The following is a 24233-nucleotide window of genomic DNA, read 5'->3' as shown; positions in this document are numbered from 1 at the left end:
GGTGTCCCAGCCAACAGCCTTCGCAGGCCTCTGTCGAGCTCAACCCGCAATAAGCAGGCAGGCAAGCACTCGTTTTGAGGGTATGCCCGAGGGCGACCTACCAGACTGTTCCCAGGATCCTCCCTCCCCCATTTTTGCCAACCACCTTTCTCCTTTCCTCCCTGCGTGGGCATCTATAACATCGGACCGATGGGTCCTCAGTACGGTGGCATGGGGTTACACCCTTTAGTTACTTTCTACCCCTCCTTCCTACCCCCCCATCCCTCTTCAGGGACCCTTCTCACGAGAGTCTCCTCGCGCAGGAGGTAGAGGGGTTACTGCAGCTAGATGTGGTGGAGGTCATTTCTCCAGAGTACAGGAACAAGGGGTTCTATTCTTGCTACTTTTTAATTCCAAAGGCCAAGGGCAGTCTGCAACCTATCCTGGACTTGCGAGACTTGAACCACTTCCTAGCAAAGCTGAAGTTCCGCATGGCCTCCATCATCCCCTCCCTGGATCCAGGAGACTGGTACACCGTCCTCAATCTGAAAGATGCGTACTTTCACATCTCCATCTTCAAGGGACATAGACAACCATTATCAGTTTGCGGTCCTCCCGTTTGGCCTAGCGACAGCACTGTGGGTATTTACCAAGTGCATGTCGGTGGTGGCTGCTTACCTCAGATGTTGGGGTATCCAGATCTACCCGTACCTCGAAGACCGGCTAGTCCAGGGCAGCTCCAGGTCCGAGGTCCAAAGGCATGTCGCAATGCTGTTAGCCACCTGCCATCGCCTTGTTCTGTTGGTAAACAACAACAAAACCACATTGGTTCCAGTACAGAGGATAGAGTTCATCGGAGCAGTGCTTGACTCAACTTGCGCCAGGATGTTCCTGCTGCTGGAGAGATTCGGGGCACTGACGGACCTCATCACAGAAGTCTCCGCATTTCCCCTGACCACGGCCAGGGTTTGCCTGTGCCTACTAGGTCATATGGCAGCGTGTACATATGTGCTGCGCCACGCCAGGATCTGGATGCAACCCCTGCAGCAATGGCTGGCAACGGTCTATTCCCAGTCTACGGACCACCTGGAAAAGGTCGTTACCATCCCCGCAACGATACTTACCTTGCTGCGATGGTGGACCGACCCCAAGAATGTCCTGGAAGGAGTTCCCTTTGTCAGCACTTCTAACTCAGTCAAGTTGGTTTTGGATGCCTTGGACCTCGGCTGGGGGGGGCGGGGGTGCACCTCAGCACCCTCCAGTCCCAAGGTATGTGGTCCCCAGAGGAAATGACGCTACACATAAACATCAAAGAGGTCGGGGCGGTCCTCAGGGCATGCGCGGTCTTCCTACCTCACCTGTTGGGCAAAGTGTTCGGAGTCCTGACAGACAACACACCCTCGATGTTCTACATCAACAGACAAGGGGGGAGCGCAATCCTTGGCCCTCTGCCAAGAGGCACTCCGTCTTTGGGACTTCTGCATCGACCATGGAATCCACCTAGAAGCGTGTCACCTTCCGGGTGCCAAGAACACACTAGCAGATCACCTAAGCAGGGACTTCTCCTCTCACCATGAGTGGGTGGTCCACCCGCAGGTAACCGGCATGATCTTCCAGTGATGCAGAACTGCCCAAGTGGATTTGTTCGCCACCAGACAGAACAGGAGGTGCCACAAGTTTTGCTCAAGACGAGGTCTGGGCAAGGGCTCCCTCTCAGATGCCTTCCTCCTGACATGGGCAGGAAACCTGATGTACATGTTCCCTCCAATTCCACTCATCAGCAAAGTCCTAGCAGAAATCAAAAGAGACAAGGCTCAGGGTTATCATCGCCCCAGCGTTGCCTCGCGAGCACTGGTTCAGGATGCTATCAAGCCTGTCAGTGATCCCTCTATGGCTCCTGCTGAACCGACCGGACCTGCTGTCACAGGATCACGGTCAACTCTTGCACCCCAACCTCGCATCCCTCCACCTTATGGCGTGGATGTTGCGTGGCTGAACCCTGAGGAACAGGCCTGTTCAGAAGGGGTCCAGAAAGCCCTTGACTAGACAGATTTACCTGGCAAAGTGGAGGAGGTTCTCCCGCTGGGCGGCTGCACGGGGCATCTCCCCTTCGCATTCTTCGGTGCAGTCAATCTTAGACTACCTGCTTCATTTGAGGAATCGGGGCCTGGCACACTCCTCTATCACAGTGCATCTGGCAGCCATTTCCACCTTTCATCCACCCATACAGGGGCAGAGTGTTCTCCCATAACATGATGGTCAGGTTCCTCAGAGGTCTCGAGAGACTTTTTCCTCAAGTTCAATCCCCAGTCCCTCAGTGGGATCTCACCTTGGCTCTCTCCATGCTCACGGGCCCGCCCTTTGAGCCTTTGGCCTCGTGCTCCCCGTCTCACCTATTATGGAAGGTAGATTTCCTGGTAGCGGTGATGTTGGCGAGGCGAGTCTCCGAGCTGCGAGCTCTGACTTCAGGACCGCCGTACACAGTCTTCTATAAGGACACAGTCCAGCTCTGGCCCCACCCAGCCTTCCTTCCCAAGGTGGTGTCTACTTTCCACGTAAGCCAGGACATCTTCCTTCCAGTCTTCTGCCCTAAGCCCCATGAGACTAGTGAAGAGAGACGCCTTCGTAAGGAGGGCCTTGGCTTTCTACCTAGATCAGACAAAGCCTTTCCGTAAATCGACTCAGCTTTTCATCTCTACAGCTGATAGGATGAAGGGCCTCCCAGTGTGCACAGGGAGGATTTTTAACTGGATCACCTCTTGCATTCGGACCTGCTACGAGTTGGTGGGAGTCCCTCCACCGCCGATCATCAGAGCCCATTCGACCAGAGTGCAGGCATCTTCACAGGCCTTCCTGGTACACTTCCCAATCCAGGACATCTGTCGAGTCGTGACGTGGTCCTTGATGCACACATTCATGGCCCGCTATGCCAGCACTCAGCAGGCCAGGGACGACACTGGGTTCGGCAGAGCGGTGTTGCAGTCTACACGTCCATGAACGCCTACCCACCTCCGAGGGGTATTGCTTTGGGAGTCACCTAAGTTGAATGGACATGAGCATGCACTCAAAGAAGAAAAGACAGTTACCTTTTCTGTAACTGGTGTTCTTTTAGATGTGTTGCTCATGTCCATTCCACAACCTGCCCTCCTTCCCTACTGTCAGAGTTTCTGGCAAGAAGAAACCGAGGGGGGGGGGACCGGTGGCGTCCTACATAGAGTGGCATGTGTGCGCCACTCCAGAGGGGGATACTGCTGAGGGAAAAACTTAAGGCACCAGTGCATGTGGCGAGCACACACACCTAAGTTGAATGGACATGAGCAACACATCTCAAAGAACACCAGTTACGGAAAAGGTAACTGTCAATTTAGTTAGGTTTCAGCATCTAAGAATCTGAAATTAAGCTGAAAGTTATTTTTGTCGTTGTACTTTACATTTTGAAAATGAATAAAATGTTTATTCTGCAAAAGGTTATGCATACTTCAGTGTTCCAGGAGACTTTTAAGCCAAACATGATGAAATGCCACAGGTTCTTTCTTTGAAGAAATTGGATCCAGTTGTCAATTAACAGACCGATTCACTGCTCCAACAGCATAAAGGGACCTATAAAAGCTGAAAAATCTGGCCAATGAACCCCCAGTCTTAGGGGACCCCTTTATTGCACCAGCTCCACCCACCTCCTCACAGCCACTGGTGTAATAGGTGGAACTGAGACTTATGCTCTTTGATTCTTCTCAACTGCTAGAAAGGCCTTTTGGGGTTGCTGAATGTAAGTTAAAACAGCCCTGATTTATGCTACACAGTCCTCTGACCAGACCCAGAATGTAGGGATGTCTAAAGGTGGCATTGATGATAATAATGCCTAGCTTTTAATCTGTAGCTCTCAAAGCACTTACAGTCATTTTAAGGCATTTAGCCTCACAGCACCCCTATGAGGCAAGACAGTTCTGTTATCCCCCTTCTACAGCAATGCTAAGTGACTTGTCCAAGGTCACCCAGGAAATTTGTGGCAGAGTAGGGACTTGAACCCTTAGCTCTCAGGTCCTAGTCTAGTGTCTTAACAATTGGACTATCCTTCCTCCTAGTCTTACACTTGGGGTAGCTTGGCTGGAACTGATAATCAAGCCCACTAGGATTTATTTTAATCGTATAAACTACTTAAAATGTTCTTTGGGGCATTTGAACACTTAAACTATAAAAACTGAAATTAATCTATTAGTAACATAAACTGGAATACAGCATATTTTCTCTTCTCAATGGTATGTCTAGATCATTTGTCAACCTTAAATGTACTTACACTAACTTGGTGAATGTTGGGTAAGAACATAGGCCCATGGTAATGCTGTTTTGCCATGTTACTGTACGTCTCTCTGCTCTGCTCAATGAGGAGTGCGTGGAGTTTGCCTAAGTGTTGCCGCTGCTGAGAAATATCGAAAGATATAGGTATATAGGAGGCATTCAAAAATCAGCCCATCCATTACAATGGCAACTGAGAGCTGCATGCGGTTTAACTTGTGGTATTAAAATATCAGCATTCCCCACAGAAGATCCTTAATAATGCATTGTTATAAATGAACCATATATGCCTAGAATGTTTCCCATTAATGTGCGTCATATAAGAAGGCAGGCAATGTGCCATGATAGATTTTCCATATGTGTCACAGTGAGATCTTTACATTTCCGTAATGTAACTTACACATAATACATCAGCCTTGAGTTGCATCACCCCAAATCAGACCTAGACACCAGGTGTCATGTAGAAAGGCATGCAACTGAACAGGGATCTTCCTGCAGATGAGTCACATGCTTCAGTAAGATATGGCATCAGGTCCTTTCCCTGAGAGCTCTGTAATAAGAAATTATATTTAGCACTTGAATAACAATTATGCAATACTTTCTAAAGTGCTTTCAAGATGCAGAACATTGTGTTCTAAGCTGCTAATTAATAATTAAATACCAGTGCTCATGTGTGAGATTCCACATGCTTCCTCTTGTATGACTGTCCATATCCGAACCTTTCCTTTGTTAACTCTGTGCAGTTCTTAAACATTTAAATCAATAAACGGTAGCTTCCAGCGGGGAGAAGCTACCATTGGAATTCCTCAGGAAGTGGTATCAGGACCAATAGTGTTCAATGTCCATCACCTCCAATTCCTGACTATATTTAATCATTAAAACTTTCTGGCTACACAAAAACTACTTGGATAAGGCAGAAATTGGGGAGTCTGAGACGCTTCAAAAGAGCTAATCAAACTGGATAACTGAACAAAGATGTCTACTTGCTGCCCAGCAGCACGCTTCATTGGCAGTTTGGTTTTATAACCATGGCAAACAAAGTATGTATCTGAATGCACTAAATGGAAATAAACTACTGAAAAGGGACATTCCCAAATAAAAGACTTAGATTGCATCTGGGATTGTAAAGTCCTCTAGATCCACCAGACCTACTCATCTTGGTCCCTTCTGGCTTTAGAATCTGTAATCTCTGACTCTTTAGTGAGCACAAGAATCCTTCAGTGAAGAATAGCATCTGTTCTGCTCCTGCATAAAAATGAAGCAGAGTGAAATAGGCAAGGACCTTCTGTTGAGGGGAGGAGATCTCTGTAGGGGAGTATCAAAGCGAGAGTGATGGAGGGAGTAGAACATGGAAGGGGTTTGGCCTACTGGTTGTGCTTCTAAGTTAGGAACCAAGGTTGAAGCATTGCTTCCTAGGCCAGTAGGGGCTGGCAGAAAGCTCTACCATATAGCAACCACCATCTAATCTGACTGAAAAATCAGAATGATAATGGCCAGGTTTGTGCTGGAAAGGTTTGCTGGTATAGCTAATGCTGGCAAACCCTCCTAATGTAGATGCAGGATATACTGGCAAATGGGTGATTTTACTGGTATAATGTATACCATTTCTCCAAGTGAAATAAGCTGTACTGGCAAAAAGGCATTCTTCTGTTGGTATAACACACTAGGGCTGTCACCAGTACAGAAATGTTGCCAAAAATCACCCCTAACTAACATTACTATACCAGCAAAATCTTCTAGTGTAGACGTGGCCTAAGACGGTGGGGAACAGATCAAGGTGACTTCAAAGTGGAGAAAAAAAGCACTTTCTTTGCTTCCTTTTGTTGTGTATATAAAAATTCTGACCTTTTAAAGTTTTTGCCCCCCCCCCTACTTTAGAAATATCAAATCTTCCCTGTTCTCATTTGACACTTGCCTTGGAGTAGCCAAGTGAACTGGGAGCTTTCCAAGTAGTATGAAATTTTTCAGTGTTCCTCTTCCAACTGATAGGCAGGTTGGTTCAATAGCTGTTATGAGAAAGCAAATGGAAAACATAAGTTTTTAACAGTCATAATAAAAATCCCTGCTCTCAATTGCTCAGGTTTCACTTCCTTCTGTATTGTCAGAATCCAAGTGGTTCTCCAGTTGTCCATAGAATCTGCTGTGAAAATCAGTATCAGATATGCATTTTTTAACTATTTTTGTAAAAAAATAAAAAAGGCGGGGGAGTGGGGGAGGGCAGGCTATGAAGGCAGAAAAAAAGGCCGGGGTTGAAGGGGGAAAAAAAAATCTTTCCAGCATTTTGTATAAACATAAAAAATGCAAACCTTCTTCCATAGCTCCACAGAAACTTCCACACAGCCTGCCACAGTGGAAAGAAACCTAGTTTCTCTCAGCTGGAGAGAGAGAGATTCCTGATGTACGGGCTCAGGGTTGGAGGTGCAAGGGGGTAAATCCTGAGAGAGACCTGGACAAAAAGAAGTGGAAGGAGAGAGTGTGACAAATAATGGAGGTTTGGCAGAAGAGGAATTCACAACAATCTCTGGGGAGGGCCAGTTTGTTTTGTTGCAGTCCAATTGTTAACTGGATTGGTAGTTGAAAACAGCCAGTAATAATCACCCCTAAACTTACCCTAGCCCAGTTTTAGATAAAAGAATTCTAGTGTGGGGAGAGACAGTGACACCAGAGAGAAAAGGAAATGATTGTTTTATGTGCCCTATATTCAACTTGTGGAATTCACTGCTGCTTGACATCAGGGGGACAGCGTAAGCAGGCTTGTAAGGAAGTGATCATAAAATCATCTAGACTAACATTTATCTTAACTGGCACAGCTGCAATGTTAGATGGGTGCAGTCTGTTTGCCTGTGGGGGATTCACCCCTGGCCTCTTCTCCTTTATTTAGTGCAGGGGTCGGCAACCTTTCAGAAGTGCTGTGCCGAGTCTTCATTTATTCACTCTGATTTAAGGTTTCGCGTGCCAGTCATACATTTTAACATTTTTAGAAGGTCTCTTTCTATAAGTCTATAACATAGAACTAAACTATTGTTGTATGTAAAGTAAATAAGGTTTTTAAAATGTTTAAGAAGCTTCATTTAAAATTAAATTAAAATGCAGAGCCCCCAGACCGGTGGCCAGGACCCGGGCAGTGTGAGTGCCACTGAAAATCAGCTCGCGTGCCGCCTTTGGCACGCGTGCCATAGGTTGCCTACCCCTGATTTAGTGCAAGAATATTTAGCTCTGTTGGAAGGCTTTTCTAATACCTGCTAACACTTAAATAGGGCCACACCTTTCAACTCCATTGAAATGCATTGGATTAGGACTCAGGGCTTTTTGGGTGGAAGGGACAAAGTAGCAAGCAGAGTCCCTCCAAATGGAGGCATTTGGCATGCATCCGCTTTTATTTTAATTTTCGACTAAGCTCTGCAGTATTAGGTCCTGGCTGGTATCAGAGGCAGGATCTCAGATTAGATTGCCTTGGCATAGCAATGCCTAGCTTAATTTTAGAAAAGTATTGGAAATGCTGGTCCAGCTGGCTTAGATCTCTCTTCGCTTGGATCTAGGAATTACACTATTCCAGCTGAGAATTTCTCTTAAGCAAAGCATACCTATGTAGTAAAACTCGTTACACTACTTAATGTCGGAGCGGGAAGAAACCAGCTTTTCAACTCCGTGTACAAAAAGATGTCCTCCCACAGTGTGTAAACTGAGAGGCGTAGGTGTGTCACTAACTGTCAGTTAACGAATGATACACGACTCCATGGGAGCACGCCCATGAAACATATGTTCCTGCCCCTCCCGCTGCCTTGAGGTCTGTGGGCTTTGAACTCCCAGCTCACAAGGCAGGCAGGGCTATCACATGGAAACATGAGCGAGAGCCTCCCGAAGGTTTCTGATAGCTACGGAGAGGAGTTTAGAGTAAAGTAGCAGTGGAGGACGTGGATTAAAACTAAAGCTTCTGAAGGCAGGAGACAGCATGGTGGCTCATGATGAAGTTGGAGGTCTCCTTCCTATTAAACGGACGATTCGAGTCCTAGATGCTCAGAATCAATCTTTCAGAGAACAAGAGGTAAGTTTAATGCTGGTCCTGCTGCTTGGATACTTTTATCTTTGTGTAACTTCTGGTGAACTGGTCCAAATTCTAACCGCTTTCCGTTGACTTTTTTTGTCTCTTGTCAACTGTTATAAATGTATTTTGTGTTTAGAAAGATTATGGCAAAACTGCTCTAGCATTTATCCTGTTTATTATGCTAACAGCGAGGGGGCAACTGAGAACAGGACCCCATTGTGCAAGGCACTGTACCAACATAGCCTTGAAGACCTAACGCGTTACAAAATAGTAATGAGCACTGAATCCAGTAGTTCTGTCCACTCTGGTTAGTTAGTCTCTGACTTCCAAATAGAAGTAGACTTCCTTCAGTTAAACCAGCGGACTTTGGAACATGCGTACCTGATACAGATAGAACACTTGTTTATTTTCTGCTGTAATTAGACTTCTGCTTTAACGACAATTTTCACAGGACTACATTCAGAAACACTTCCTTCCTAGCTGAGGTAGATCGAGAAAACAGAAAATTGCAGTGGAGAGGTCTGAACTTTTTTTATATTCTGCCAAGTTTGTATTTTATACCCTTCCTCTAACAGGAAGCAGTTTAAACCCATGGTTTATCTGTCTTGGACCCTCTGCTTAGTCTGGACTTTATTTTAATTTTGACCTCAAGGAATTATATGGATAGAATTACTTTGTGGTAATGAAATATCTTTTTTCTTTTTGCTGGAATACAACTAAAGACACAGGATTCAGAGTTTTTACGTATTTTTATTTTTGTTAGAGAGTAGAAAGGTTAAGGCATTCTTTTAAAAAATTCTAATAATTCTGTTTTAGCTAAAAGCTGGCATTGTGTGGTAGTTCTTCCCAATCTTTATAGTAAGTTGAAGTATTTCTGAAGTGTTGTTTAATGCTATCATGAGAGCATACAATTAAGAACTTGTGATCAGTGGTGTTTCATGTTTTTGTGTTTCTGCCAGTGATTGGTTACACTGTTTCTCTTCCATACCTTGAGAATTAGTTTTATTTTGTTTTTCATTGTGTTTGTTTTTAGTACAGTATTAATTTTAAAAAATCTTAAGAAAGATTTAGGACAATCTTGTAGAAACCCATAAACTTAAATCTGATGGGTAAAACTTTCAAAAGCACTTCAGTGACTTATGAACTTAAGTGATTTAGGAGTGCCTAAGTCACTTTTTAAAAAGGGATTTAGGGGTCTTAGACACTTTTTGAAGATTTTATCCTAAATGTGTAAAGGCCTGATCCTGTAACAGTGTTTGCCTCTGAGTAACGTTGCTCATGTGAGTAGTCCCCGTGGAGTCACTGGGACTACTTGTATGAGTAAAGTTATGTGCATGCTCGCAGGATCAGGCCCTAAACTGGGTTTGTTCCCTCCATAAGACTTTTTTTTCTAAAACCCCGCTATTTAATGACTCATGCATTATTTCTTATTGGCTGTTTTGCAGATGTTTTTTCTGTTAAGGTGTCTGCTATGTGTGTAAACAAGTAAGGTTGTTTTTTTTTTTAAAAAAAGCTTTGCAACCTTAATGTTGTGTAAGTCAGTCCCATTGCATTCCTGGAGGATTATTGCATACCTCGTGTGTTGACAGAAGGCACAAGTCCAGTAATCCAGTAGAAATGTACTGCCTACGGTATCATCTTGTTAAAAGATGTACATTATAAAAAAGTCAATTCTGCCGTAAAAGTCTATTTGACACAAGACATCCTATTAGCATCAGTTTCTAAAACATTTATAATCCTGCTTTAAGTAGAGAAACTTAAATGCAACCTCAGCTAAGGAGTCACTACTGTCATTTCATAATATATAAGAAAAACTAGATGCTGAGAGCGTTGTGAAATAAACAAGGTAAAAACAGTTTAAGGAATAAATCTGTATCCTTGTATGTATTTATACGTTTTAGGGTACTATTAAAGTTAGGCTGTGTATTGGACATGTAATTGTTATTTTTGGTTGGGGTGTCAGTACTCCGTTGCTGTCCCCAGCCAGGGAAGTCCTTTATCCACCAAAGAGGTACAGCATAATGCTTCCCCCTCCACCGTTATCACCTTCTTCACGACAAGGAAGCGAGAAGGTGGTTTAATTTATGTCCGTTCGGTACTTGGCCTCTGCTGAAACTCAGTTTGAGATGTGGACAACTATCTGCTAAGAACTAGACTGAGCTCAAGCAGACTCATTTCACATAAATCTTTAAATAATTCTCAGATAGCAGTTACATCTTGGCACTTCTGACAGACCATATTTGAACTAGTGAGTTCAATCTCACTGGTAACATTTGGCAGTAATTTGTGCTGTGAATATTTTTTCAATTTGTCACCAACTTTTCCCATGTTTGTATGCCCTTGTATGTAGAATGTATAACTACACTTGATGACGTAGTAAATGATCCTTGTAAGAATTACTGTGGAGGAAATACTGTGCACAGTGCAGGCTCTTAACATTTTAATTCCTTTTGCATTTAAAGAAAAACGGAAACCACTTTGGACTGAATCAGCTACAAAATGTGGCTTTTTAAAATGTGACAAATTTGTATCTGTGAAGGAAAAGGACTTAGAAACTCCTAATTGTTCTCTACCTCTTCTACCTTCTGAATGGAATGTGAAAGCTTTGCCTGCAATGTCTAGCCCAGATACTTTGTTTAAAACAAACAAACAAAAAAGGCCTTGAAAAACTGGTTTTTCAAATGGAAAGAGACATGCTGTTAACTATTGCAGCACTGACACTTAACTAAAACCCAAGAAAGTTTAATAAATGTTAATCTTTTCTTGAAACTGTAGATTTCCGTAAGTAGAGCTACCCAACATTGGACTATTTACTGTTTCCAAATGCAGTACTTTTAAATACTGGGCCAATATCATGCCTAATATAAACTCAATTGAAACTAATGGAGTTTACCCCAGGGATGAACTTGGCCTAATGTGGAGTTAAACCCAAAACTGAAATACAGATGTGAGATCATGGCAAAATGCAGTATTTATCCATTGAGGAAGGAAAACAGGTTTTTGCCAAACTAAGTTTGTGTTATGGTGGTTTCTGTTTTGGGCGATCTTTCTCTCTCCATGTAATCAAGCCTCTCTGGCTTTGAATTCCTTGGTGGAGGGCATGTTTATCTAGAAAGCTTTGATTGTGCTAATTCGGTACTGGTGGTGGTTTGTGCAAAATTCTTTCTTAATGCACAGGAGTACTTTGGGGTGTATGGCTTTATTCTTGGTTTAAGGAAGAGAAGTACTTTTGCTGTTTTCACTTCACGCTAGTGTTGGCATGTATCAATGTATCTGTTCTGAAGAGTGGTAATTTATAAATCCATTCAAACAGGGAGCCCCTTTGTACTGTCTTAGCAAATGGAAAGGAATGCCTTCTGCCAGACCTTGTGCATATGCATGTGTCACTTCAGTCTTGCACAGATGTGCTGCAAAGGCATTCACATGTGTGCATTAGTGCATATAGTGTGTCATTGTATCTCAGATCTAGAAAGGCTGCTCCTTTGACCCTTTATCAGAGTGAGTTGAGAAATATTATACACACATCCCATCTGAAGCACTGAGATTTCTTACACTTCCTTTTCAGTGCCACATTCTTCCTTCTCATCTCATTTGTATTTCTGTTCTTGGTAGATCTGCATATTTGGTTATTGTCTGTATAAATTCTGCTTATGTTCCTCACTAACTCTCAAGCCTTTCTTAGCTTCTGTTCCCTCATTCTGGTACTTTGATATAAAGTTAAATAGAACTGTAGAATCCATCCCAATGCTCCCTTCAGAAACTTTTATAATTCATTAAGGTGCCCTCTCTTCCAAGAAATACGGGCCAGACCTTTCTAAACATTTGAATAATCTCTTTGCTGATGGACTCTGTATTTAGTACTGTTAAATCAGTCTTCCATTGCAAATAATAGTCACTGGGACCAGTATGATCCGCATAAATGAAATGGATAACCAACTTCCTAGTCTTAATGTCATTTTGTGTGCAGCTAGGGTGAACAGATAACAAGTGTGAAAAATCAGGACAGGGATGGGGGGTGATAGGCGCCTGTATAAGACAACGCCCTGAATATCAGGACTGTCCCTATAAAATCAGGACATCTGGTCACCCTATTTGCAGCTCTTTTCTGATGCCTATAATATCTTAGTTGTTTTAAGATTGTTAGAATGGGGCCTCAGCTATCTTATACTGTGCTGAAATTCTTTTCATCCTATAGTTGATGCCCCTGTTCCTACTGAAATTAAGTGCTGCTTTTTCCCCCTACAGCTCTAAAGACTTCATTTATATCTTCCCCTAACTCATCTCTTGCTTAATATTGTATATGGGAAGATATGGTTGCCATTCATAGTGTGGCCTCAGTCTGATCTCCTTTACCCAGGTGTTACCCCAGTGTAACTCCTCTGCCTTCAGTGGCACTCTTCCTGAGTCCCACCATGGCAAATGTGATCGAAATCCAGTGCCATATGTTCCTTTTCTCCTTCTTTGGTTTTGTCCCTACCCTTACACAGGAGCAAAGAATGTCTATGGCTTTAGGTACTTTCTTTGCAATCTGAGACAGGAAATGGAGACTGTAGGGGCCCCCATCTCAATCACTTATGTAATCTTTTCATTCTCCACCTTTTTCTACTTACTAGGGATGAATCCACCATAATTAACCAAAAGTGGCTGATAAGACCTTGATAAAATAGCTAATTAGGTTAACTCATTACATTTGTTGTCTAAACCTTCTTTTAAAGTAAACATAACAATAGTAAACCTTAACTGAAGTATCACTGTGATCAGGCAGTCAGTTTCAGCAGTGCCATTCACTATAGATATGTAACTTGCAATTATTTTTACTTATCCCAGAATACTTTGCCTGGTCTTGCAGTTTTTCTTCTAGCATCAAACTTTCATTCCATCCTTGCCTTACCTCCCACTGTGCATATCTTTCCTTTAGGACAGTTACTCTGGATCAGGAATCGTACGTTGGAATTACCCTCGCTTGATTCTTTTATTAAAATCATATCTGATGTTAAGAGCCAGAATTTTAAATACTTATTGACGACACTCGTTGCACAAATCAGTGTTATGCAAAATCAACAACTTTGCTTTTCAGAGTTAAATGATATGAAAGAGAATCTGTTATTTTAGAAAAATATATCCTAGACTGAAGGCTTTAAATTTAATCAGCTGACTTCTCCCTCCATATTTACCTGTACTTCACTGGAATGTTCAGCATGTAATACATCTGCCATTTGTTATGTTAGCTACATAAAACTGCCTTGCGCGCTAGCTGTTCTTTATGCCTCCTGCCTCCAAAATAAAATAAAACAATGGAAAACATGTTCTCCTTGGGAGAAAACACACAGTTCTAACACTAAAAGGGCAGGTCCTCATCTGGTGTAAATTTGCCATAGTTCAATCAATGGGGTGGTGACAAGTCACACCAGCTGAGGTGTATGTATCTCCAACTGTTCACAAGAAAAGTGAAGCCATATTGAGTCTTACCTATTTACTGTTCAAAACTAATTTTGAACACCCTGATTATAATGGATTCCATTCTCCCTGCCTCTTGCAACACTGGACAACTTGTCTGCAACTTGAGTGTGACCTTCCTGTTTAAATATTGACAGTTTCAGGTTTGACTTTAAGAGGGACGACTGCTTCAAAGCACTGTGCTTTTCTCTATTTTGAAACTCTAAATCTGTTTATGCCTTAGACAAGTCTGGGCAGCATTGATACATCAAGACTAAGTAAACCGCAGTCAGTACAGTCTGTTCTTTTTTGTTTATAACTTACAGGAGCCAAGTAATAAGCGGATTCGGCCTCTAGCTCGGGTCACATCCTTGGCGAACTTGATCTCCCCTGTAAGAAATGGTGCAGTCCGGCGTTTTGGTCAGACAATACAGGTAAAGAATATATGAATATGGAAGCAATAATGCCCTGTGGAATTGATGCCATAATTTCAAGGCATCTCTTGGGGAAACTGACCCATACCAAATCAGTGCACAGAAAGAAGCTGCAGGTTCCTAAACCACCCCAGCTCACGGTGTAAAAAGCTCCCTTGAATGCACACCTGATAAGTAACTCTTAAGTGCGATGAGGTCCCTAGATGCAGATCAAATCTGATGTGCTCCAGGAATGACTTCTTCTATACTCCTGAGCCACTCAAGCACATTGAGAGGGGTGAAGAGTTAAGACGGTCAATAGATTGCTTCTTCCGTTGGTTTTATTGAGGTAGTATAAAATACCCAGGTTGCTTGCAGTTTAGCAAGGGGGAAGGAATAAACCAGCTTACAAGGAGGGAGTGAACTGATACGCGAATCAGTGCATATTCTAGTAATGTACATGGTCTGTATTCTATTGTGTGCGTGAACACAGAGTTACATTACACTAGCTCTAGAACCCACACTGAGACATTGCAGATCACTAGAGCAATGCTCAATTAGCTTGTTAGCGTCACCAGAACCCAGAGGTGGAACGAGTCTTAATTTATGCGTTTCCTTGTGCCTTGTAACTAGATTTCAGTCTCCGGTTTTTTCCTCCTCCAGAAGCGATTCTGGTTCACAGTGTGGTGAGAGGGGTATGAGGAAAGAGTCTGGCAGTTGCAGATCATGGGGGTTTTATCACCCGTTATGAAATACTCCTTTTACTTGAGGAAAAGCGTCTCCTGAATGTGTCTTCCTGTTCTAGGCAGAAGAGGAAGGGCAAAGGGGGGATGGGAGTGGTGTATGGATGACATTAATGTACATCTGCAAGAACTAAACTTTTCATATATTTTTTTCCCCCTCCAATAGTCACTTTCCCTCCGTGGTGACAGCAAATCCCCCAGCTGTTCCCAGAAGTCATGTAGCAGATCTGCTGCTCCAACACCACCTAAAAGAAGAAACAGTGTCCTTTGGTCAGAGATGTTAGATGTCAACATGAAAGAGACTCTGAGCACCAAAGAAATTAAACGCCAGGAGGTAGGCTGTCAATCAACCAGTAGGCATTTGGTGCCTTTAGTTATCCAGTTTGGAGGAAGAGGAAGCAGATGAAGGGGGAGGGAGAAATTGTTGTTCATTAAAGTGATTGTATTCTGCGGTGTGCCCTGACTTAGGGGAAATGATCCACTTGTATTAATTTTTTGAAAATTAAGGATTCTATTGCTAAATTGATTAGTTATGTTGAGTGCCCAACTTCAGATGCCCCAAGGAAGCCTTGTTTTTCAGAAGGTGGTGCTCAGCACATCTAAAGTCATTAGTCACTTTTGAAATTTTAGACTAGAGAGTTCTTTTTTTAAGACCAGATTTCTTCCTCTAAAAGCTCTTGACAGTGTGTTAAGGGCCAAATGGTGGGGCCTTTGTATACTTAGTTTTTAGGCAGCACTCCTATTGACTAAGTAGAAACGGAGTAATGAATTTGGGGATTTTGACCTTCACGTTCTTTTCAGGTAAATCTCTGCACTTCAGATGCAAAAGTCGTGAGTAGGCAGGTTCTAGTATTTAATTTGGCTGTTAGTTTCAAAGCTTTCACAGTTACAAGTAGTGTACATTTCTCAGCACACAGGAAGAGGGAGGAATTACTTTGGATTGTAACACCGAGGCAGCCAGCAGAACCTTGCTTGTTTCAGACTGTGCAGAGACTTTGATTTGTTACTCACACTTCAAGGTTTTTATCAAAAACTGAACAGAAACAGGGTATAAAGTACATAACGTAGCCATGTGTTCACGTTCAAAGAGCAGCTAGACTTAATTGCGTGCGTTGTGCTCTAAAATGAGGCAATAACTCAATGTCTTGCCCTCTCTCTTGCTCTCTCTCCCAGGCAATATATGAACTGTCCAGAGGAGAACAGGATTTAATTGAGGATCTTAAGCTTGCCAGAAAGGTTAGTATTTTTCTTCTTTCCTTATGGTCAGTGATCACATCTAAAAGCTTAATGAGGTCATCTTCACGTGCGCAAACAGAGTGTGGATTAGCACTAGGCTTTGAACCCACTGTGTATTGCATTAACAATGGTGACGTGAACAGTCCTATAGTCGTTGTACTGGATTGTTTCATAATAAATCTGGTGGAAAAGGATACTCTGCAATAAACTAGTTCCACAACAGATATTTGTGGGGACTCTTCCCCATAGAAAAGTCAACCTGGGAGCAGTTTATGTACTAGAATCTTTTCTTCACTTTTGTGGTCCTAGTACCTGTATAGAAGGCTCAATTCTGCACTCATCGAAGTCAGTGGAATTGTTGCTGTTAGCGTCCATGCGTGCAGGGTCAGACCTGGGCTGCACATGAGACCTTCCCGCTCTTGATAACTGTAGAGCTACAAATATTTTCCCAAATATACACTGCATTTAATAACTTTCTTTGGGAGGAACTTGACGCAATTTGGCACTATTCCTTGACAGGCTTATCATGACCCCATGTTGAAACTGTCCATCATGGCGGAGGAGGAACTTACACACATATTTGGGGACTTGGATTCTTATATCCCTCTGCATGAAGGTAAGAGCAGCTACTTAATTTTCAGTGGAGTGTCTTGGACAATGGTTAAAAAAATCTGTATTTTCTCATTCAAGTCCTAAAGCCTTAATGACTCATACCTGAGACGCTTGTAGCATTTCCCGTTTTTGCTTGTAAATTTCAGACTTCTTGGCAAGGCTAAGAGAAGCAACAAGACCTGATGGAACAGTGGGACAGATTGGGCCCATACTTGTGAAATGGGTGAGTATCACTTTGGTTATTTATTCTAATGAGCTGTGGAAACCAGACATAAAACTATGATGAGTTTAAATGAGGTTTGAAGTTAGAAGCTACAAAGCAACAAGCTCTTGTTGCCTTGAGTTAAAGATCTCGAGTGAAATCCCTGGCTACACTGAAATCAATTGGAGTCCATTGACACCAGTGGGACCAGAATCTCACCCGTGTCGACTTAAATTTGCAGTGTCTGTATTTTCTGGTCCCCTTTATAAGTGAGGTGATCGCAGGACTCTTATCACAGTTTAACCTCAAACTTCAAAGGATTAGATGCAGAACGTGAAGCTTCCATTCCCTCCACGAATTAACTGTACATATGCAATTTAAATCTTTAATTCGTTTTAAGTGAAAACCAAATATTCTGTTAAGTGATAATCCAACTGCATAAGTGTGACATGTTCCTCTGGGTCAGTACTTCCCTCAAAAGAATCTAATTCATAAATGTTGCTCTGTTGTCCTTTTAGTTACCAGGACTTAATGCCTACAAAGGTTACTGCAGTAACCAATTGGCAGCCAAAGCTCTTCTGGATCAGAAGAAGCAAGACCGTAGAGTCCAGGACTTCCTTCAGCGCTGTCTTGAATCCCCTTTCAGTCGCAAGCTAGACCTCTGGAGCTTCCTAGATATTCCTCGAAGTCGGCTGGTGAAATATCCACTGCTCTTAAAAGAAATTCTTAAACATACTCCTAAAGATCATGCTGATGTCAAGATTTTGGAAGAAGCAGTAAGTAATAATGAAGATATTACATAACCATATAACTCTGGGGTTATAAGAAAAAGAACCACAGTAATACGTCAGCAGCTCCCTCCCCCCCCATCAGCTTCCCCTCCCACCCCGGCTCCCAGCACCTCCCGCCCACAGGCAGCTCTGCCAATCAGCACTTCTCCCTCCCTCTTTCCCCACACCTCCTGATCAGCTGTTTCATGGCTTGCAGGAGGCTCTGGGGGGGAGCGGGTGGTGCGAGGGCACAGCAGGCTCAGGGGAGGGGGTGGGAAGGAGTGGAGTGGGGGCAGGGCCTGTGGCACAGCCAGGGGTTGAGCAGTGAGCACCCCTCAGCACAGTGAAAAGTTGGCGCCTGTAGCTCCATCCCCAGAGTTGGTGCCTGTACAAGGAGCCGCATATTAACCTCTGAGGAGCCGCACGTGGCTCCGGAGCCACGGGTTGGCCACCCCTGGCTTACAGGATCAAAGGTAGTTATTATAGCAGAGCTTAAAGACTGGGTAAACTAAAGAATAAATCCCCTGCAATCAAACTTTTAAAACCTATTTTTTTTATAGATCTCTATAATCCAAGGAGTCCTCTCTGACATCAACTTGAAGAAGGGAGAATCGGAATGTCAGTATTACATCGACAAGCTGGACTATCTGGACGAGAAGCAAAAGGACCCTAGAATCGAAGCCAGTAAAGTGTTACTGTGCCATGGGGAGCTGAAGAATAAGAATGGGCATGTAAGTTTTGTCTGATTATTGGTGTTTTATGTTCATTTGAAAGCATGAAATTGGGAGCTTTCCTCCCCCTCCATCCTGGCCTCTGGAGAAGGCTGGATTGGAGCTGGTTGTTAGCCAGAGCAGGGCTGCTGCCAGTGTTTCTAAGGGCCTTCAGATATTGCAAAATCATTAGCCTAAAACTACCAAAGAAAGCATGCTATGCATTTAGCAGTCAATCAAAAAGGATTTCCTGTCTTAACATTTACTTTGAAGGTGTCATGACATTCCCAATGATGTAATCTGTCCCTCAGCTCTTCCAAACAAATGCTGTCTGCACAGAGCTGCTTGAGTGGAAATGAAGTGACAACGGTTTATCTTCTCCCCAAGTAATCTTAATTACAGCAGCATCTGATAGAGCTGCACTGGCTTTACAACAACACTGTATGTAGCTTTACAAAGAACAGTGGACATACGCAGAGAGCAGATTCAGGCCCACAGTCTTATAAAAATAATATCATTGTCAGGGGTCCTGTATTACTACAGGGGTACTATAACAGGACATTTAACGAGGTTCATGTAGTTAGGATTGACAATAGTGTAGCCTCAAACCAGAGTGATGTGACTATTTTGAGAATGGTGTGTTTTAATCTAAGACTATAAACGCAAACATTCCAACAAGGCTTGTCTGGTTTTTTTCCTCTTTTAGAAGCTGTATGTCTTCCTCTTCCAAGACATCCTGGTTTTAACTCGGCCAGTCACTCGTAATGAGCGTCACTCTTACCAGGTGTACAGACAACCGATCCCAGTTCAGGAGCTGGTGCTGGAGGACCTGCAGGATGGCGATGTGAAAATGGGAGGGTCCTTCAGAGGGGCTTTTGGCAATTCAGATAAAGGTATAAAACAAGCCAATTAGTCCTCATTAGTAATGCACACTTGTCAAGCCACTCAGTGTAAAGGAATTGTGTTAGCACGTGGGGAGGTCTTAGTACTTATTGTCTGCACTTTAAAAGTCCCACTCAGAGAGCAGGCAGGAAATGTGTGTGACCTGCCTTTACACTGTCATAAGTGAATTGTGTCTGAAATGGTGAAATCAAGTGTGCAGACTAGCTGCTTTGCATTTTCTGTTCAATGCACATGTTTGGAGAAATTCCTCCATAAACGTAGTTGTACAGTTGTTTAGGACAGTAGTCTCAATAGAATCCTTAAGTGTTAATTTGCAGAACTGATTTTTCTTTTCTTATGATTATCTTTAGCTAAAAATATCTTCAGGGTTCGATTCCAAGACCCCTCCTCCGGCCAGTCCCACACACTGCAGGCCAATGATATCTTCCACAAGCAGCAGTGGTTTAATTGTATCAGAACGGCCATCGCACCCTTCCAGCGGACTGCTGCTCCCGCAGACCTGACAGAATTGCCCGAGCTCAGTGAAGAGTCCGAAGAGAACAACCCATCTGCCTCCAACGTCAAAGTCCAGAGGAGGCAGTCCAATATGTCTGGTATAGTTCAGATGGAACTAGACGAAAACGCATCAGAGTGTGGATCCATTATGGACATGGAGGAAACCAAGAGCGTGAAAACGCACAGAACACAATCTGGGCACAAAAGAACAAGAGAGAAGTCGTTAAGCAGCAAACGGAAAGAAACATTAGTGTAAAAGGAGCCCAGGGATTTCCTAGCAGAAGGACTGTTTATTTATAAATAATGTGTACATTTTTCTTCTTGTAACGTGAGCATAATGGGATTAATCTGCTGAAATAAGTGTATTTTGTTTAATGGCAGCTACTGGTATGCAGTTAACACTGTTGGGCTGGAGTCTGTTTTTTGAAGAAGATACGGCAACCTTGATTCAGATTTCTAGTGTGAAATAAACAATGATTCAAAAGTTCTCCTGCTTTTGACTGTTATTTAATAGCAGACATCAAGAGTAGACTTCAGTTTTCCAAAGCAGTGTTATGGTACCATATTTGAAACTGGAAAACATCAAGTAATCTGTATTGGCGATAATGTAAATCTGCCCCTTGAGGGAAATCCAGCAAGTTTCAGGCTATGCACCATTCATAACTTTTGGATCAATGTTGCAAAAGAACTTTTAAGTTAGAACTTAAATCTGAGCAATTTTGTATTCTTACCCTGAGGAGATGCATGTTTTGCAGTGTTTGGTTATTTTATTTCATGCAATACAATGTTTTAAAAAACAGACCCCAGGTTCAATGAGTTTTTTCCATTTTACCTACTGGAACGCTTCATCTTTGTTTGCTCGCTGTACATTCCTCATGTTCATTTACATAACCTGCCAGGTATTTAATTTTTTATATTTTACAATAGGTTTTTTTAGAACTTTTTGTTTTGCGTTTTTAATTATTTCAGTGTATTGTATTTTGAGACTTTGAACTTGGCATTTTCTCTAAGTACTTGACCTTTTTTGTTCAAAAATGTCATTCTGTTTTTTTTGTGTGTGTGTGTGTGTATATATATATATATATATATATTTTTTTTTTCTATTTTTTAAAGTCGATTCAGAACTTTGCAAAATGAAACCAAGCCATAGCGTTTTGAGCTGATAGGAATAAGGGAAGACAACTCACTCAGTGTAGCATTTTGAGTTGGTTATAAGCAAGTTAAATGGCTTGTGTGTGCTCTAGACTACTGAAAGAGAACTGTTAATAAGAGCTGAAGAAGGCTTTAAGAATGTCGCAGAAGGTTTGAGTGGAGAGAAGCATTGACAGTGGCAAATAGCGGAGAAGAGAAAGTTGTTTGCTTTATGTGGCAAAATGAAATGTCTTAAGTTCATTGGAATAGGAAAGACAGTTTTGGAGGCAAACATGAGGGTATATGGTATGTCATAGAAGAATGGAGAAGAGAGAGGATGTGATGTTAGGGAGAGAAGAAATGGAAAGTGATCAAGTATTTATACTTGTAATAATAACAAAGTTGACACATTTTTGGTGGCCTAATAAATCATAGGGATGAACGAAAGTAACTCAGTAAGCCTTATGCTGCAAAATGGCAGAGGAACAATTGTACAAAGTGGCAACAGCTGCAATTCAAATGATAAGGTTTTTTCCTTTCATTAAGACAGTAATGAAAGCACATAATATGGATCCTAAAGCATTACATTAATCAGTCTTCAAGCGTCTGTAACTCCGATATAAAGAGTTGTTATGTGCCAGCTGTTGGGCTGGCAGTGGTAACAATCAGAAGAGACTGTAAATAGACAACAAAATGAATGGTTCTCTGTAATGTACTGTACAGTTTAAAGTGCCAAGTACAATTAAATTCCTGACTGCATCTCGCTTGTATTGTGTATGTTGATGCAAGGGGGGAAGTGGAAATATCCCTGAGTAAATCCTCCTGGTCACAAATACCATGCCTCTCCGGAAGCCGTATTCTTTGTTCCAGGGTATGTTACTGATTCAACAAACCCTCTCTCAAAGTGGACCCACCCAAAGCAATGGGACTACTTGTGTAGATTCACATGACAAAGGGGTTTTACAGAATGAGGTGCCATAAGAAGGGACAGGGCACATTGCTGTAAATCTGCAAACCCCAATGTCATTGTCAAATACACCCAGCCTGAGATGTGGGCTCTGCAATTCCTGGGAGCCATTGCTGGTTGTGATCAAAGTCCTCTCTCCAGCTTGCAAAGAACTTCATGAAGTCTAATGCTGGGAAGGCTAAGAATGACCCAGTAGCTTTGCACCAATAACCCTAACACTTGGCTAGACACAAGCCTAGTTTTTACTGCTTTGAGATTCCAAAATGGAACTCTGACAACAGCAAGCTTCCATGCATGACACATGCAGAACTCATTTTATAAAGGGGCATACAACCCAAATTGCTCTCATTCAAGCAGTGTGTTTTTAATTTTCTCAACTCCTGGAATTACAGATGCAAAAATATCTATTTAAACCAGTGATGATGATGGTGTCAGTGCCCTCCAATAGACCCTCTATTCTTGTTTCACCCTGGCTTTTCCCTGAGATCGAAAGGCTCTGTGCATTCTGGGGTTGAACTGATAGCCTAAAATATTTTGGAACAGTCTGGGCTAATGGGTATAATTATGTTTTGCCTGGATAGGGTGGACCAGGCATAGTCATTTTTAAACTTGGCTCTGTTTTAGACCACGTGAATGCCTTGCTTAGAACAGTCTGTAAAGATATACTGTACATGGCCCACCGAGAGAGCTTGCTTTGCCAATCAGATGTTGGAGCATTTGAAAACCATCTGTACTGACATGCTTTTTGTTAATGGGGCCAACAAAGAGAACAAACAATAATGTGTGACCATGGACAGAGTTCACTTAATTTCCCGTCTCTCCATTCCCCAAGTATCAGAGAGGTGGTAGGTTTCAGAGTAGCAGCCGTGTTAGTCTGTATCCGCAAAAAGAAGAACAAGAAAAAAAGAGAGGTGGTAGCTTCCAGTTATCCCCCTGAAACCAGATTGGACCCAGACATATCAGAGAGAACTCTACAGACATTCCACTGAGGTGTAAAAATGATCCTGATACTGCTTTCAAACTCACCCAGTAAAAATGCGGAGGAGGGGCCAGGGGAAAATCCTTACTTGGCAAAGATTTATAAATAACTCATTTAAACAACCAGCCAAGAAATAGACACAATCTTCTAATGAAAGCCAAAGGGAGAGGTGGTGTGGCATTCCTGAATCTCTCGGAGCATTGGGATTGATTATCTAAAAAGCAGTAATTGAGTTGCTCTACCTATGTGATCTCTGGAAAATCCGATTCAGATGGAGTAGGGCATATTCAACAAGGATTCTAGTCAGAAAAGACAGTGATCATCCAATGAATAAGACAACTGGCCCTATATAACCCATACAACAGATATTGTATTGGGTAGTTAGGTTTGGGTTAATGTTTGAGTACTGCCATTGTCCTTGACCCTGTACAGAACACAAACATAGCCTGCCTTTACCTGGTTACTGAATTATCATCACTTCCTATAAAGTTCACTCCAGGCTTTTAAACACAGAGGCCTAGTCACATTAGATTATTTTTTCTTAAAATCATCCATCGTTGCTGCAGATCTACTGGTGCTATCAACAGGGGAAGTTCTAGTCTAGCCAGTGGTTCTCAAATTTTCGCACTGGTGACCCCTTTCACATAGCAAGCCTCTGAGTGTGACCCCCCTTCTAAATTAAAAACACTTATATATTTAACACCATTATAAATGCTAGAGGCAAAGCGGGATTTAAGGTGGAGGCTGACCGCTTGTGACCCCCCCATGTAATAACCTCCTGACCCCATGAGGGATCCCGACCCCCAGTTTGAGAACCCCCGAGCTAGGCTGTTTGTATTTCAGCTCTCATGTTCCCTAGATCTGCTCTGAACAGCATTGGAGGGCATGGGCAAACCATCTACTGTCCCTGGCCATGCTGCCTGGGAGGTAGCAACTGTCAGAAATGTTGGGGGGAAAAGTTTAGTGTAGACCCAGCCAGGGTGTGAGTTCTCATAAACAGGAAAGGGGGTTTTAAGAACCAGATGGATCTATTCAAAAACAACGGTTTGGGTCCATATGCACTACTAAGATAGATGCTCATTTTACTGTCTTACAGATCAGAAGGATTCACTGTCCCATTTTGAAAAACAGCCACTTAGAAAAGACTCTTATTTTGCAATACTTTGTTAGAAACAAAGGATTACTATCTGCAAGTATCGAAGGACGGGTAAGAATAGGATACATACATGCGTGTTTGGGAGAGGGACTTAGGAACCAGTGCCTCTTTCCCCAGAACAATGTCAGGACATTTGGCAAAGAGCTTTAGCAGACATTCCAGT

The 24233-nt window shown here is 42.7% G+C and overlaps 1 protein-coding gene across 2 annotated transcripts in view; it reads left to right on the top strand.

The window, feature by feature from the left end:
- NET1 (neuroepithelial cell transforming 1) overlaps positions 1 to 21727 on the top strand; it is a 77024-nt gene extending 55297 nt beyond the window's left edge. The window contains exons 1-10 of one of the 2 annotated variants that reach the window (XM_034764188.1): positions 8047 to 8317; positions 14080 to 14187; positions 15076 to 15243; positions 16083 to 16145; positions 16665 to 16761; positions 16904 to 16980; positions 17478 to 17735; positions 18290 to 18460; positions 19146 to 19332; positions 19693 to 20093. In XM_034764188.1, the coding sequence (XP_034620079.1) occupies positions 8225 to 8317; positions 14080 to 14187; positions 15076 to 15243; positions 16083 to 16145; positions 16665 to 16761; positions 16904 to 16980; positions 17478 to 17735; positions 18290 to 18460; positions 19146 to 19332; positions 19693 to 20093 (1623 nt within the window). In that variant the 5' untranslated portion in view covers positions 8047 to 8224. Of the gene's footprint in view, positions 1 to 8046; positions 8318 to 14079; positions 14188 to 15075; positions 15244 to 16082; positions 16146 to 16664; positions 16762 to 16903; positions 16981 to 17477; positions 17736 to 18289; positions 18461 to 19145; positions 19333 to 19692 lie in introns of those variants that run through there. The other variant, XM_034764178.1, reaches the window with a different exon arrangement.
- Positions 21728 to 24233: the final 2506 nt, after the last annotated feature.

The sequence above is a fragment of the Trachemys scripta genome, chromosome 1 (genome assembly GCF_013100865.1).
Source record: "Trachemys scripta elegans isolate TJP31775 chromosome 1, CAS_Tse_1.0, whole genome shotgun sequence".
Classification (NCBI taxonomy): domain Eukaryota; kingdom Metazoa; phylum Chordata; order Testudines; family Emydidae; genus Trachemys; species Trachemys scripta.
Note: the sequence above shows the minus strand (reverse complement) of the source record. Positions and strands in the feature narration are given on the sequence as shown.